The sequence below is a fragment of the Bubalus bubalis genome, chromosome 16 (genome assembly GCF_019923935.1).
Source record: "Bubalus bubalis isolate 160015118507 breed Murrah chromosome 16, NDDB_SH_1, whole genome shotgun sequence".
Classification (NCBI taxonomy): Eukaryota; Metazoa; Chordata; class Mammalia; order Artiodactyla; family Bovidae; genus Bubalus; species Bubalus bubalis.
In genome coordinates this window covers 4,985,502-5,002,511 of record NC_059172.1, presented here as the reverse complement: position 1 = coordinate 5,002,511, position 17,010 = coordinate 4,985,502, and the positions used below count along the sequence as shown (strand labels likewise).

The window sequence follows — 17,010 nt, the reverse complement described above, 5'->3', positions numbered from 1 at the left end:
AGCAAGACCATCAGGGCATGAGCCTTCACTTCTAGAAATAAGCCTAGAGTCCTGCATTTTTCTTCATTCTTGGAGATAAAGAGGTACAAGGTAATGATTCTGGATAAATGAGCCTGCTTTATAGCACCAGACTCTGCATTGAATTTTGTTAATGTAATACACCTGTAATGGGATTTAATTGGCAATTAAAGTTAGATTTACAAAAGGTAAAATTAGTAAGATCCACATCTTTCTGATTCTATAGTCAATGTCCTAATGTTCAGAGAACTTGTAGAGAAGGAAGGATATTGATTTTCAGTGTCCCCAAATGAATGAAAATTCTCTCAACGGCTTTTTTCCCTATTTTCTGTGTATTTCCTCCAAAGAAATGAGTCTTTAAAAAATATTTTTTTTTTACAAAATCAAAGTAGCTGGGCTATACAAAAATTGCAGAGTATCAGTACTTCTTAATAGAAGATAAATAGCAAGACCATTTGTCCTAATGATTCCTTATAATCTAGTTAATAGAGGTATTTATTTAATATATCCATATAATTTCAATTATGTGTTTCTCCTTAATTTACTTTCTTTTCCTTTTTAATGTTGAGTATTTGAAGAAGGTACCTCAAAAAGTATAAAATAAGTGTCAAAGATCTTCTTTTTAGAAGTTAGATGCTTTCTTTACTAGAAACAAATGAATTAGAAGCTTGTTTAATCATTTGAGATATTTTTCAATATTTTTCAGATGCTACTGATACAACTAAGGAATGCTTTTGTATGTTATGAACACTTGAAACTGCTGCTGCTGCTGAGAAATGTCGGTTTACTTCTTGAACTCTGTTGAGTTAGTTATTGGTGTTAAAACTAGAAACACTTCTTTCCAACTCCTTTCAGGGCTTCTCTCACATCTTGGTTCCTCAGGCTGTAGATGAGGGGGGTTGACATGGGGATCATAACCCCATAAAACAAAGAAGCCATTTTTTCTTGCTCTTGAGACTCTGTGGCACGATGGTGCAGATACATGTAAGACAGCGTCCCATAGAAAATGGTGACAGCTGTCAGGTGGGAAGTGCACGTGGAGAAGCTTTCTTCCTCCCTGCAGCAGAAGAGATCTTCAGGATGGCAGCCAGGATAAATATGTAGGAAAAGATGACAACTGACACGGTGAGCGTCAAGTTAAACCCCACAAAGACTGTTAACATCATGACACTGAAGTAAATATTGGAGCATGAGAGGGTCAGAATTGGAGGTGCATCACAGAAAAAGTGGTTAATTTTATTGGATTTGCAAAAGCTCAGTGAGAAAATAAAACCTACATTTACAGAGGCATTTAGGAAATCTATGAAGTATGATCCAACTAACAGGTGAATGCAGACCCTCCGGGACATGACTGGTGGACAGTGGAGAGGGTTACAGATGGCCACGTAACGGTCCACTGCCATAGCCGCCAGGATGTAGCTGTCACTGGTTATAAAAGCCCCATAGCCTAGTAACTGCACCATACATCCCATGAACGAGATGGATTGCTCTGTTCCTACAAGGTTTTGCAACATTTTAGGGGTGACGGCAGAGGTGTAGCAGAGATCAACAAAAGCCAAGTTTTGGAGGAAAAAGTACATGGGGGTGTGAAGGAAGAGTCAATCTTGATGAGGAGGATCATGCCAATGTTACCCACTAAGGTGGCCATATAGATCATTAGCAATATTGTGAAGAGGACACGCCAAGACTTGTGTTGACCAGCAAATCCCAGGAGAAGGAATTCAGTCACTGTAGCGTCATTGTTTTCTTCCATGGCTGGCAGAATTAAGAATCAGCTGAAAAGGTGCGAAAAAAGACCAAAGAAAGTTAAGAGGGCTGTGATCATTTACCTAATTGTGAAACTTGAAAGGGTACAGTATTTAACTTCACAGTTAAGTCAGAGAATAATTTTCATGACATAATTGACTTAGATTTTAAAGGCTGAACCTTGATACCTGACTTAGACCTTTTCATCTATAGTTTGGGGAAGTGGTCATGGACCACTGTCTACATTCTCAGAATTCAGAGTGATTGGTATTTCATCAACATATCAATTCAGGAACAAGTGAGATGTACTTAAATATGCTTTTATTAAATTATGCTTTCGTATGCGCTTTATATTTTAATTAGAAATCCAAGTTTGCTTAAGTAATAATGACTATATTTGAATTCTTGACATATCCACAGAGTTCTATCTGACCTTGCTCCCCTTTATCTCCATATTTTCATTTTATCCCTTACCTCACCCTTAGTAACTATTCTCTGCCATGATGGACTCATGGACCCGTAGAGGTCTGTAAACCTTTATGCAAGTGTTTATCAAGTGTATATGGGTAAAGAATAATTTTCTTTGTAAAATTTCCAACCTGTTGTGGCTTAATGTTTTTGTAAATGGCAATAAAAAATTTCTTAGCATTGTCAAAATTCTGTAATAGTTTTATATGCTCCATCTCACTTTTCGTCACTGCCCCATCAGAGAATGGAAACAGAGAGTCCAAGGACTGGTGCTGGTCCATGGACCACACACTTAGTAACACTAGTCTATGATGTCCATCCATCCTGATTTACCTACATGCTTTCCTAGTGATGAATAGCAGACTGCCTCCAACTCGTCTCCACTACAAATAACCCAGTATGATAAATTTTCTAGGGTGCTATAGTAGGGGCAAAAATTTTGAGTCTGAGGGTATGCACATAATTATTCCAGATCATTGTCCATGATGGATGTGCTAGCATGCACTCCTAACTGTGCACGGAGGTTCCTATGTCCTCACACCCTAGTGAACATTGGTATTTTCCTAATACTATTTTTGGTCAGGAAAATAGATATAAACTGATATCTAATTTTAATTTTTTCCCTAACCTAAAATGACTTTGCTCACTGTCTAATATTCTTAGAATTTTGGGTTTCTATTTTTCTGTAAATTGCCTGTTAATACTTTTTACAAATGTTTCTATGATTCAATTTATGAAGGCTCTTTTTAATGTAGATTTGAATACTTTGATGTTGACTTGACAAAGATTTTTTTCACATTTTATCTATTATCTTGGTCTTTGGTATTTTTCACAGATCAGAAGTCCTTAAATTTAAAACAGTAATCCATTATTTTTGTCCTTATAATTTTTCCTTCTGAAAAAAAAAAAAAAAAAAAAAAGGCAAAGTCCATTCCTGCCTCTAGCTGATACACCCAGGAGAGTCAGATATAATAATAAAATTTATTTTCCTCTTTATACTGGGTGGCTGGTACATAACATTTGAGCCATAATGTTTCATAGCATACATGTAATTACAAAATAGTTATTTTGTATTTACTCAATTTTTTTCTAGAAAAAGCAGACTAAAGTGGGCAGAGAATGATAGTAACTGATGTGTGTGGGTTTGTGTGTTTGCATGTGAAATATTCATATATTATTTATCTTTTTTGGGGAAACAAATTCATTAATAGTTTCCAGTGTTTTTTCTTCAAACAAATTTGAAGGATTTAAAAATTATAATATTAAAAAATAATCAATTTGTTAGCTTCTAAGTAATTAAAGATATTTTTGATGGTAAACAACTATCAGATTTTTTTTTCTTTTAAATTCAGGTATATTTGATTATTATATAAGCTCAGGTATGCAACATGGTGATTCACTATTTTGAAGGCTATTTTCCATTCATAGTTATTACAGAATATTGGCTCAGTCCCCGGTGCTATGCAATATATCTGTAGCTTATTCTATATGTGGTAGTTTGCACCTCTTAATACCTTACCCCTATATTGCCTCTCCACCCCAAATATTCAAATATTTTGAAACAATTAAGTGGTTTTATTTGTTGTTTTAAAATTTACTCTCACAGGGACTTCCCTGGTGGTCCCGTGGTTAAAAATCTGCCTTGCAATGCAGGGGATGCCATTTTGATCTCTTATTGGGGAACTAAGATCCCACATGCCACGGAGCAACTAAGCCCAAGCACCACAGCCACTGAGCCCTTGTGCCTCCATGTACTGCAGTGAAAGATCCCGCATGCCAATGCTGCTAAATAGGTAAATAAATATAAAAAGGATAAACTTTTCTCACACAAACATTTAGCCTAATTATGCTACAGGAAAATTCTACAAATATTTAGGACAAAACTGATTCTATATTATATAAACTTTTCTTGAAAATCTCTAAAAATCACAATAAAGAACATTCTCTAACTCATGCCAATATGACATTGAAACCAAAGTAAATAAAATATGAGAAAAACATTGGAATGAATCTCATTTGCAAATATAGGTGCAAACAGCTTTAAAAAATACACATTCACTAATCAAACTCATTTATACTTTAAACAAACAATTACTAGGGTCTCAAAGAGGCTCTGCCGCTGCTAAGTTGCTTCAGTCGTGTTTGACTCTGTGCGACCCCATAGACGGCAGCCTACCAGGCTCCTCCGTCCATGGGAGTTTCCAGGCAAGAGTACTGGAGTGGGGTGCCATTTCCTTCTATGCAAATAGGCTCTAGTAAGTATTCTCTTCCTTTCCCAGTATCTGGACAATCTGAGACATAAAAGATGGTGAGTAGGTAGTGGTGGGCTGCCGTCTATGGGGTCGCACAGAGTCGGACATGACTGAAGCGACTTAGCAGCGGCAGCAGCAGGTAGAAACCATATCACCTTTACATACCTGGGGAAAGACTTTTAAGTTTATTAGTGAAATATTTGTTGCTAAAAGACACTGTAAGTAGACAGGCTTGTCCACTCAGTCTTGGTGGTGGTGACTGGGGCATCTCTGGTGATGGGAAGCATCTCTGAAGCACAGGGGCACTGGGCTTCAGCAGGCTGGCTGCTCCTGAGGATAAGGGCAGAGCAGAGCATGCTAGCTTGTCTTCAGGTTTACTAGTCAGACACATCACTCCGTCTTTCTAGGAACCGTGTGAATAAAATGGTGTCAGAATGGCCATGATTACACAAAGTCAGCTCACTTTGCAGGAGAGAAACATCAGAAGCATGGAAAAATTATTTTCCATCAATGATCAAGACGAAGTTATATCAACATGATATTCCCCTTCAAATTATTTTCAGTGAAGTGCTTGAGAGAATTGTATGCCCACCTTCATAAACTTATCAAATTTATCTAGAAAAGAGCTAAAAAATAGCTAAGATGATTTCAGTAGACAAAAACGAAGGACTTGTTCTATCAGATGTCAGAACTGATTATAAAGCAATAATAATAAAGACAGTGCGGTACTGGCGTGAAGATAGGTAGACAGGCCAACGGAACTGAGGAGAGAAAAACCATAAACAGACGTTCAAGTCTCTGGAAGCTCAACGTATGAAAACAGTAGCAGGTCCATCAGTGAGAAATGGCCTGGTAAATCGTGGTCTATATGTGCTTATACATATGAAAAAAATATATTGCTTTTCTACTGTGCATTTTATCCAAATGGATTAAAAACTTAAATTACAAAGCTGTGAGAGTAAAACATAGCAGAATGTCTATGACTTAACTACACAGTAGAAATTTAAATAAGACATAGGGTCACAAAGTGTAAAACATGGGAAATTCAACTATGTCAAATATAAAGATAGCAACATTGTTAACAAAGGAAAGGCCAGATACTGACTGAAAATTACTCAGGTACATTGGTTTGAAGCACATATAAATATTAAAGAATTCATATCCAGGGTATTTAAGTAACTTCTACAAATTGCTCCAAGGGAAAAAAAAAAAAATCACAAAACTTATAATCAGGATAATTATAGAAGGAAAACTTAAATGGCCAATAGAAATATGGATATATGCACAACTTAATAGTAATCAGATAATTGTATATTAATACTGCATTGAAATGTAATTCTATACTCCTCAGTCTAAAATGCAAATTTTAGTTGAGAATGTGGTGGGAATGTAAATTAGCACAGTCATATTGGGGACAAATTTGGGTATATTAATAAAATTAAATATATGTCTCTGAATGGTCCAGAATTTCCAATACAGGTACATAAGCTAGATAAGTATTTGACCACATAAGCAAGGATACATAAATACACATATCCATACATATGTGTGTAAGTATATGTATGAATATGTGCATATGTGAGTATATACACATATTATTCATAGCAGTATTCTTGAACATGGAAAAATATTATTTATTAAATGAATCAGTGAGACTAGACCGTGTGTGCTTAGGTTGCTCAGTCGTGTCTGATCCTCTGTGATGCCATGGACTGTAGCCCCACCAGTCTCCTCTGTCCATGGAATTTTCCAGGCAAGAATATTAAAATGGGTTGCCATTTCCTACTCCTGGGAATCTTCCCAACCCAGGGATCAAATCCAAGTCTCTTGAGTCTCCAACATTGGCAAGCAGAGTTTTTAGGACTAGCACTACCTGGGAATCACATGCAAATTCACTAAATTGGGGCAATACTGTCTGTGTGGATAAATATCTCAAAGAACATGCTAAGTAAGAAAAAAAAAAAAAGCAAGTTTTAGAAGTTAGATGGAGGCTACATGAGTGGTTCTTATATTATTTAAAATATATTTTTATGCACCCTAAATACTGCGCAATGACAGAAGTTCCTCAGAAGAAGCCCCACATCCCCATTCATCAGTAGAGGGCTCCTTCCTCTGGAGTCAGCAATGCCAGGCAGAGCTGTGGCTCCACAGATGTGATGGTCACTTTGGGATAAGAAGGGGCCTTTCATGGTGGGGAATGTAGGAAACCAAACCTGTGGCTGATATGGACAATCTTGCTCTTTCAAACATCTTGAGAAATGAACAGAGTGGGACAACTCTGTCGTGAAGGAGCAAGAAACAGTTCTCTCCTTTCAAATTTCAACTTGGAGGGAGGGCTAAGCATGATAAGTGTTAGCTACCTCCTCAGGAAACTTTGCTGTGAAATAGACTAAATGCAACCCTTTCAAGGAGGCTTCCATGCCGTGGGTGACTGCACTCGTCAGAGGAAGCTAGCCTAGGTCATGAGTCCACTTAAACCAGAATCTTGATGAGATAATGACATTTACCACATTAACTTAATGTATTTGAATTCAAGTAGAATGTATGATATAAGGGGGGTATTTTTAAAGAGTTATGAAACACCAGTACAAGGCATAAAACATACATGCACACACTTAAACCCAGCACCCAAGTATTTTGAACATGCTTAACCTATACCAAACCCTGATGCTTTTGAAACTTCATTTCCATTGCTCGCTGTGCAGTAGAAAGGAGACAGACTGACCCGGAGTTGAATTCTGGTCGCACATATAGAGACGGCACGTGCAGTTCCCTTCGTCCTCAGTTCCACTCCCTATAAAACGGAGTGCGGGACGACCTACAAGGCAGTCACGCCCACTGTGACACCATGTGCGTTAGCACAAGTTTGGAAATAGGGTTTAATAAATCAACGTAGATACATATTATGAGCCAAAACATAATCTAAGAAGTATGAGATAAATATATACTCTCATGGAAAGGTGCTCATGTCGCATTATCAAATGAACAAAGCATGTTTCAGAATAATACATAGAGCTGGGCCCTTACGAAAGAAAATTTTCTTTCACGCTCACTCTCATTTTCCTTATTTATCCATGGAAAAGTTCAGGAAGAAGTCACAGCAGACTTCTAATGGTTATCTTTGGGCATGGGAGTGGGGAGAGAGAATCCTTTAAATTTATAAACTTTGTCACCTTTTCTTTTTAAAATAGCTTTGATTTCTTTCAAGAATATTGTAAAGTAATTAGCCTTTAATTAAAATAAATAACTTTAAATTAAAAAAAAAAAAAAGTAACAGAAAGAAGCTAAGTCTGCTTTGTGATGGTGACTTAGAGTGAGATGATTTATATAAAGTTCCAAGCACAGGACCAGGCTTTGAATGGGCACTCAAAACCGGTCGTAATAACACATGCACATAATACGCTAAAGCCATCAGTGACTCATTCATTCACTCGGTTAATCTTTCAATCATTTGCTCACGCATATCCTTCTTGGGCAACACTCAGCCTGCTTCACTCCATTTTTCATTATGCCGCCAGGGATGAAGACTTTATTCCTGGTCTGCGGATGAAATTTACTAGAACACTGGCTCTGATCCCTTTGCTCCTCCATTTCCAGCACACACTGGGATGGCACACGGCTGATTTTGAAAAATGGGCTGAGTTCTGTTCTACTTACATGGAAACTGCATCCAGATTCTCTTTCTGCAGCTGGTAAAGGCTGATTGGCCACCAAGGTCTCTGTGTGCCTCCTTTTAACTGGGAGGCACAGTTAACTTAGGGTTGGAGCCTAAGGGATCAGTACTTGCTCCCTTGAGAACCTGAGCTTCCAGGGGCTGTAATGGAATTGGAATAAACAATGTTAGTAGCTATTTTCAGCTGAAGAACATTTAAGCTTTCTCTAGAGAAGATACATATAATCATGTTACTGTCACTAGGGATCCTGTGTATGTGTGTATGTATCTGTGTGTTGCCTTATTATTGAACTAATTTTTTTTTTTCGTTTTTATGAGTCAGGTTCTAAAAATTTGTGTTCACGTCTATGAACTGACCTTTTATTCATTCTTTTTTATTGATTTCTGCAATATGAGTGCTTTGATTAATAGTGGCTCCAGAATAAATTTAAGAATACTTTTGAGCAAGGCCATCTTTTATTGGTTTTTGAGTTTAAGTTTCTGAGTTAAGTGAAACGCTCTCAGTATTTTCTGATAAATATGGTCAAATATTTCAGTTGAAGTATTGTACCTTTTATTTAATCACTGGTATTACAAATAAATGTTTAATTTTAGCAAATGTTTTTCTTTATGTTTTGACATGATTTCATTATTTACTCCGAAAATTAATGGATTTTTATATTAATGGATTTTATAATATCAAAGTATTCTCTTCTATAATACAACCAACCTGGTTACAGTGTGTTATTTCCTACTGTGCTACTGAGGTTTTTTTCTTTGTGTACTTGCATTTTTATGGGGCTTCCCAGGTGGCACCAGTGGTAAAGAACCCGCCTGCCAAAGCAGGAGACACAAGAGATGTGGGTTCGATCCCTGGGTTGGGAAGATCCCCTGGAGGAAGGCATGGCAACCCACTCCAGTCTTCTTGCCTGGAGAACCCCGTGGACAGCGCAGCCTGGCGGCTGGCGGGGCGCACTACACAGCCTTACACAGAGTCGGACACGATTGAAGCAATGTAGCGCGTCTGCGCGTGTTTTTCTTATGCACTTTTGTATTGATGTTTGAGAGTGGCATTGGCCTATCATTTCTGAGCTGTTTTTGCTAGCTTAGTCATAGAATTTATTCTGAAACGTCCCTTCTTTCCCTATGTTCTCCAAGAGTTCAACCATCATTGATATTATCTATTTTTAATACTTGTGAATAATAGGTGTTTTTTTTGGGAAGAAGATTGTACTTTTATTTTATTTCTCCTGTTAATTATTCTTTTCTCTTTTGTTGTAGCTTTGTTACAATCAGTCTTCCCTTAGAAGAACCATTCATTCTATCAGATTCTCTAATACATTTGTATACTGTTATGTATTCTCTTATCTAAAATTTTTTCTTTGTTCTCCAGCATTTTCTTGATAAATTATCAAACGATTTATCCATTTTATTGCTACCTTTAGCTTCAGAAATGTTTCTGAATTTATTATTGTTGTCATTTAAGAGATTTTAAATATTAATTCAAAAATGTTTATTACTCTCTTCTCTTTATTTATATTATTTTCTCATGTCTAAAATGTATGGTTAATTAATTTATTCAGTTTAGTTCAGTTCAGTCACTCAGTCGTGTCTGACTCTTTGCGACCCGATAGACTGCAGCAAGCCAGGCCTCCCTATCCATCATCCAACTCCTGGAGCTTGCTCAAACTCACGTCCATCCAGTCAGTGATGCCATCCAAACATCTCATCCTCAGTCATCCCCTTCTCCTCCTGCCCTCAATCTTTCCCAGCATCAGGGTCTTTTCCAATGAGTAAGTTCTTCACTTTAGGTGGACAAAATATTGGAGTTTCAGCTTCAACATCAGTCCTTCCAATGAATATTCAGGACTAATTTCCTTTAGGATGGACTGGTTGGATCTCCTTGCAGTCCAAGGGACTCTCAAGAGTCTTCTCCAACACCACAGTTTAAAAGCGTCAGTTCTTCGGCGCTCAGCTTTCTTCATAGTCCAACTCTCGCATCCATACATGACAACTGGAAAACCATAGCTTTAACTAGACGGACCTTTGTTGGCAAAAGAATGTCTCTGCTTTTCAATATGCTATCTAGTTTGGTCATAGCTTTTCTTCCAAAGAGCAAGTGCCTTTTAATTTCATGGCTGCAGTCACCATCTGCAGTGATTTTTGGAGCCCAAGAAGATAAAGTCTGTCACTGTTTTCATTGTTTCCCCATCCATTTGCCATGAAGTGATAGAGTGGATGCCATGAAGTGATAGAGTGGATGCCATGATCTTAGTTTTCTGAATGTTTAGTTTTAAACCAGCTTTTTCACTCTCTTCTTTCACTTTCATCAAAAGGCTCTTTAGTTCTTTGCTTTCTTCCATAAGGTTGGTGTCCTTTGCATATATGAGTTTATTGATATTTCTCCTGGCAATCTTGATTCCAGCTTGTGCTTCATCCAGCCCAGCGTTTCTTATGATGTACTCTACAGGGTGACAATATACAGCCGTGATGGACTCCTTTCCTAATTTTGAACCAGTCTGCTGTTCCACATCTGGTTCTAACTTAATTTATTATTATTTCTTATTTATTAACACTAGTATTTACAGAGCTATGCAATTTTATTTGAAAACTCCTTGTTGTTTATAGATACTTTTGCAACAGTTTGTGAAATATTATCTCATGGATATCTGGAAACATTTTCATATCTTCAACCTAAGATTTGTTTAAATGAGGCTTTTCTGTGTTTAGTGGTATAATTTTAGGTGTTTTTACTTTAAAGTTTTATTATTAAATTCTAGATCTAGGTCTTTGAATCATAAGATATTTTATATAATCTTTCCAATTTTTATAATTTATTGTATTTCTATATTTTTCATGGGCACATAAATAAGAAAAAAGATAGGAGGAAGGAAAAAAGAAAGAAAGAAGGATACATTTGAATCAGTTCTAATGAGGTGGATGATACTGGAGCCTATTATACAGAGTGAGGTAAGCCAGAAAGAAAAACACCAATACAGTATATATATATATAACACATATATATGGAATTTAGAGAGATGGTAATGATAACCCTGTATGCGAGACAGCAAAAAAGACACAGATGTATAGAACAGTCTTTTCAACTCTGTGGGGGGGTGGGGGGGATGATTTGGAAGAATGGCATTGAAACATGTGTAATATCATATAAGAAACGAATCTCCAGTCCAGGTTTGATGCAGGATACAGGATGCTTGGGGCTGGTGCACTGGGACAACCCAGGGGTATGGTATGGGGAGGGAGGTGGGAGGGGGGTTTAGGATGGGGAACACGTGTACACCCATGGCGGATTCATGTTGATATATGGAAAAACCAATACAATATTGTAAAGTAATTAACCTCCAATTAAAATAAATAAATTTAAAAAAGAAAAAAAAAACAGAAAGAAAGATGTTTTCTTGCTTTTGAGTTACTGTTAACTCCACTGACAAAAATCAGTTCTCATAAGAAATCAGAGTGTGATGTGTCTAATGCGGTGTTAATGGTCTCAAAAAGACAGTAGGAAAAAGTGTTTCTAATTGGACTTCTGTAGTCCACAAGGCAACTGTGGCTGGGTCTTCTAAGTGAGTGCAATCTTTTCTCACCAGTGACATAATTTCCCTATTGTATTCCTTCCCCATCTTGAGCAATGTTTACTGAGATATCCAGTTGCTGATCTATCTCTGCTTTTTTAGAGTATCTAAACCTAGAGAGTACCTGTTCCCCTCTCATCCATACGTGGATGCATTCAGCAAAGCCCATACTCTAGGAAAAGCCCCTCCCCTCCCTTCGATAAAAAGCTTCCCTCATAGCTCAGTTGGTAAAGAACCTGCCCGCCATGCTGCAGACCTGGGTTTGATTCCTGGGATGGGATTATCTCCTGGAGAAGCAAATGGCAACTCACCCCAGTATTCTTGCCTGGGAAATCCCACGGACAGAGAAAACTGGGGGGCTACAGTCCTTGAGGTCACAAGAGTCGGACACGACCTAGTGACTAAACCACCGTCTCCCTTCTTACTGAGTGTAGTGTGTGCTACAGAAGCAAAATTTTGAGTCCTAAACTTTTTGTGTTCTTTTGCTGGGCTTTAGTAATATAGAGTTTCTGAATATGAATTTTTTTCTCATTATGTCAAATAGCTCTTCTGTAACTTTATTTAAATTTTTTTCTTAACTTTGTATGTCATGGACTGGAAGAAATACATTTACTATGATTATGTGTTTTTTTGTCCATGTATTTCCTCTTTTCTACTTTACAAATGTCAAAGGAATATTATTTAATACAGAGATTTTTCCATGAACTTCTCTGCATAGTCCAATTCCTCTATGCAAGGCATTTTCAGTCATTGCATTTAAGAATGTTTCTATAGGGAGACGTATCAGGATAATAAAGCCTGAAAGTTGTCTGTCTCCAGACAGTTCAGGGTAGTAAAGGTGAAGACCTCTCCCCTCTTCTCAGGATTTGATTTGTTAATAAAATCAGGACATGATTTTATTTTCAATTCCAGATTGAATTTAGGGTTTCTCTATGCAGAGGGTGTTATGGGCAGGCCACCAGGAATCCTAAGAGAAAATCAGAGTTTCCTGCTTTTGGGATTCGTCTCCTATAATGCAGTCTGCTGCATGGGCTGGTGTGCTCTGAATTTTCTTGGTATTGCTCAGGTTGTGATTTGCTCCCAGTAAGTGTTCCCTGCCTCAGTCCATAATTTGGAATATCTGGAAATGTTGAGCAAGGCAGTGAACTCTCATCCTGTCTGTTAATCCTCTAATTCACAACTTCCTATGGTTTAACTGATTAATGAGATTGAGAGACGAAATGTAACATGGGATCTCAGGCTTTTTGTTAACATGCTTGTCCTCAGGATGGGCGTGTGATTGATTCTGCTTGAGGATAGAACATGTGTATTCAAGCCCAGGTATGACTTCTTGTGTTAAACCTGGTTTTTTCACCTCTCTCCACTCTTAGAGATAGTGGGAAATAAGGCTTCATTTCTGGATAAATGAGTTTGATCTGTGGCACCAAATTCTGCACTGCATTTGCACCCTTGCAAGAGAGTACAGCTGGGGGATTCAATGATATTTGAAACAAAAATTTAGTAAGAATAAATGGATATGATCCATATTTGCTGGATTCCTATGTTACTTTCCTAGTTGGTTAGAGACCATGTGTAGAAAGGAGGGATACTGGTCCATAATATCTGAATATGTATGAGGATTCATTCAATTGTTCTTTTCTCCCCCTCTTTCTTTTCAGCACATTTTCTCTAAAGAGATGGAGAACATCTTTAAATTATTCATTACAATACCAAACCAGCTTAGTTACAGACAATAGCAAGAGTAACAGTACCTCTTAAGATAAACCAGAAACAATTTTTGCACTGGTGTCTTTATACTACTGTTGTTGGAGGTACTTTACAACATTGACTAACACGTTTGTTTATTGATCTTTTCTATTTTAACAGCAAGATATTTGAAAAAAGGGCTCCTCAGAATGTACACAAGCAATATCAAAGATCTCTTTAGATGCCTTCTCTCTAAGTTTGCTTTAGTCGCTAAGTCACAACCCTATAGACTGTAGCCCACCAGGCTCCTCTGTCCATGGGATTTCCTAGGCAAGAATACTGGACTGGGTTGTCATTTCCTTCTCCAAGGGATTTTCCCAACTAAGGTTAGAACCCATGTCTCAGGCAGATTCTTTACCATTGATCCACCAGGGAAAGTCTCTAAGAAATATGAATTAGAAGGGTATTTGATCGTTTAAGATGGGGAAGTTGATCATCTTTCAAAAGCTACTGATACAATTAAGGAAATATATTTTATATAATTTTTTGTTTATATCTCACAAATATCTTCTACATCTGCTGCTGTTGAGAAATAAGAGAGAACTGTTGGTTGCCTATTGAACAATGTTGAGTTAGAAATTGATGTTCAGTCTAGAAACACTTCTTTCCAACTCCTTTCAGGGCTTCTCTCACATCTTGGTTTCGCAGACTATAAATGAGGGGATTTAACATGGAGATTATAATGTCATAAAACACAGAAGCCATTTTTTCTTGTTCTTGAGATTCAATGGTGCGATGGTGCAGATACATGTAAGAGAGCGTCCTATAGAAAATGCTGACAGCTGTCAGGTGGTAGGTACACGTGGAGAAGGCTTTCTTCCTCCCTGCAGCAGAAGAGATCTTTAGGATGGCGATCAGGATAAACATGTAGGAAAAGATGACATCTGACACAGTGAATGTCAAGTTAAACCCCACAAAGACTGTTAGGAGCATGATGTTCAAATAAATACTTGAACATGAGAGGGCCAGAATTGGGGGTGCATCACAGAAAAAGTGATTAATTTTATTGGATTTGCAAAAGTTCAATGAGAAAGCAAAACTTGTGTTTACAGAAGCATTCAGGAAACCCATGAAGTATGAACCAGTTAAGAGTTGACTGCAGACTCTCTGGCACATAACAGTTCCATAGCGAAGTGGGTTACAGATGGCCACATAACGGTCCACTGCCATAGCCGCCAGGATGTAGCAATCACTTGTTGCAAAAGCCCCATAGACTAGCAATTGCACCATACATCCTATGAATGAGATGGATTGCTTTGTTTCTACAAAGCTTTGCAGCATTTTTGGAGTGATAGCAGAGGTGTAGCAGAGATCAACAAAAGCCAAGTTTTGGAGGAAAAAGTACATGGGGGTGTGGAGGGAAGAGTCAGTCTTGATGAGGAGGATCATGCCAATGTTACCCACCAGGGTGACCACGTAGATCACTAGAAATACTGTGAAGAGGACGTGCCAAGACTTGTGTTGACCCGTGAATCCCAGGAGAATGAATTCAGTCACTGTAGTGCCATTGTTTTGTTCCATGGCCAAAAAAATTCAACATTAGCTGAAAAGGTGCAAAGAGAAGATAAGAGAAAGCTAAGAGGATTGTGATGCTTTAACTAAAACTGTATTTAATTTCAGAGCTTCCCTGGTGACTCAGATTGTAAAGAATCCACCTGCCAATGTAGGAAACCCTGGTTCAATTTCCTGGAGAAGAGAATGGCTACCCACTCCAGGATTCTTGCCTGGAGAATCCCATGAACAGAGGAGCCTGGTGGGCTAGAGCCCATGGAGTTGCTAAGTGTTGGACATGACTGAATGACTAGCACATACATATTTAATTTCATAGTGAGAGGGATCAGAGAATATTTTCCATGATTGAATTAGATTTTAAAGGCTGAACCTTGACACCTAACTTAGACATTTCCATTGATAGTTTGGGGAAATTGCCAAGGACCAGTAGCTGTGTTCTCAATATGCAAACTGACCATACTTCATACATACATCAATTTGGGAACACACAAGAACATTGTTTTATTTAATTAAGCTTTCTTTTATATTCCCTATATTTTAATTAGAAATACCAATTTGCCTAAATACTAATCATTATATTTGAAATTTGACATACGCATGGGGTTCTATATTATCTTGTTCCCACCTACCTCTATATATATATATTTTTTTTCTTTTTCTTCCTTGTAGATCTGCTCTGCCATGATGGCTTCATGGAATTGTAGAGCCCTTTGTAGAATGGTTTATCAAGGTATTTACAGTAAAGTGTAATTTTCTTTATAAAATTTCCAATCTGTTGTGGCCCCGTGTTTGTAAAAGTCAGTAAATGGGTCTCAGTATTGTTAAAGTTCCGTAATAGTTTTAACCATCCACTCTCAGTCAGTGTCTCATACAGTAGAAACCGAGAGTCCAAAGACTCGCACTGGTCCATGGACCACACATCAGGTAGCACTGCTCCATGGTACCCATCCATCCTCGTTTACCCATGTGTTTCCCTAGTGACAGACAGCAGACTGCGTACAACTTGCCTCCACCACAGTTAACTCAGTGAGAAATTTTTCTAGGATGTATTCCTAGGGACAAAATTTTTGTGTCTGAAGGCATGCATATATTTCATCTGACCAAGTTTTTCCAGATCATTTTACATAATGGATGCACCAGTGTACCGTCTTGCTAATTGTATATGTGGGTTCCCACATCCTCACTTCTGAGTGAGCATTGATATTTTCCTAATTTTTTTGGTGGAAAATAGGTGTAAAGTGATGACTTATCTTTCCCTTTTCCCCTTTAATTACAAGCAGGTTTGATCATTATCTAATAGCCTTAGAATTTGGGGATTTTATTATTTCATAAATTATTTATTAATTATTTTGGCAAATGTTTCTATTGAAATGATTTCACATGTTCTTTGTTTACCCAAGATTAAAATCTCCTCTCGGTTGACTTGGTAAATATTTTCTCACATTCTGTTATCTTTGATGTCCTTCACAGACCAGGAAACCTTACATTTAAAATAACTGTCTTTTTTTTTTTTTTTTTTTTTTTTTTTTTTTTTTGCCTTGTGGTTTGTTCTTTTAAAAAATAATTGAGGGAAGTATTTTCTTTCCTAATTCATATCTCCAGTGGAGTAAAAAGCAATTATCATATTTTTCCACTTAAACTTGGTTGCTGGCATATGGTGATTGTTGCATCATGACATTGTATATCAGACAAAAATTTTTTAAATGCTATTTGTGCTTTCAAATATATTTAAAAAAATAAAGCAGATTAACAGGATAGAAAGCAACTATTGTCACTGTGTGTGTGCGTTTGTGTGTGTCTGTGTGGGGATGAGGTGTAGAAAATATTTAATTATTTTAATCATTATGTGATTTGACTTGACATTTAAAAATCTATGTGCAAACACTAGACCCAGTTATGTTACAGGAGTTCTACTAAACTTTATATAATGAATAATTCTAATATATACAATTTTTTCCTGTGAGTCTCAAAAAAGAAAAAAAAAAATCCGCTAGTCATTTCATAAGGCTAATATAACCTTGACACG

The 17,010-nt window shown here is 37.3% G+C and overlaps 1 protein-coding gene and 1 pseudogene across 1 annotated transcript; both read right to left on the bottom strand.

The window, feature by feature from the left end:
• Window positions 1–757: 757 nt before the first annotated feature.
• LOC102390986 lies at window positions 758–2,275 on the bottom strand (annotated as a pseudogene).
• An 11,788-nt stretch (window positions 2,276–14,063) lies between these two features.
• On the bottom strand, window positions 14,064–15,043 carry LOC112579412 (putative olfactory receptor 5AK3). The gene has a single exon (XM_025265854.3). It carries the CDS (start codon window positions 14,991–14,993, stop codon window positions 14,064–14,066), a length of 930 nt encoding a protein of 309 aa, XP_025121639.3. The 5' UTR covers window positions 14,994–15,043.
• Between the last annotated feature and the right edge of the window lie 1,967 nt (window positions 15,044–17,010).

What these genes read in the sequence shown, in the direction of transcription:
- LOC112579412 (XM_025265854.3), bottom strand. Translation starts at nt 14,993, where the DNA reads ATGGAACAAAACAATGGCACTACAGTGACTGAATTCATTCTCCTGGGA.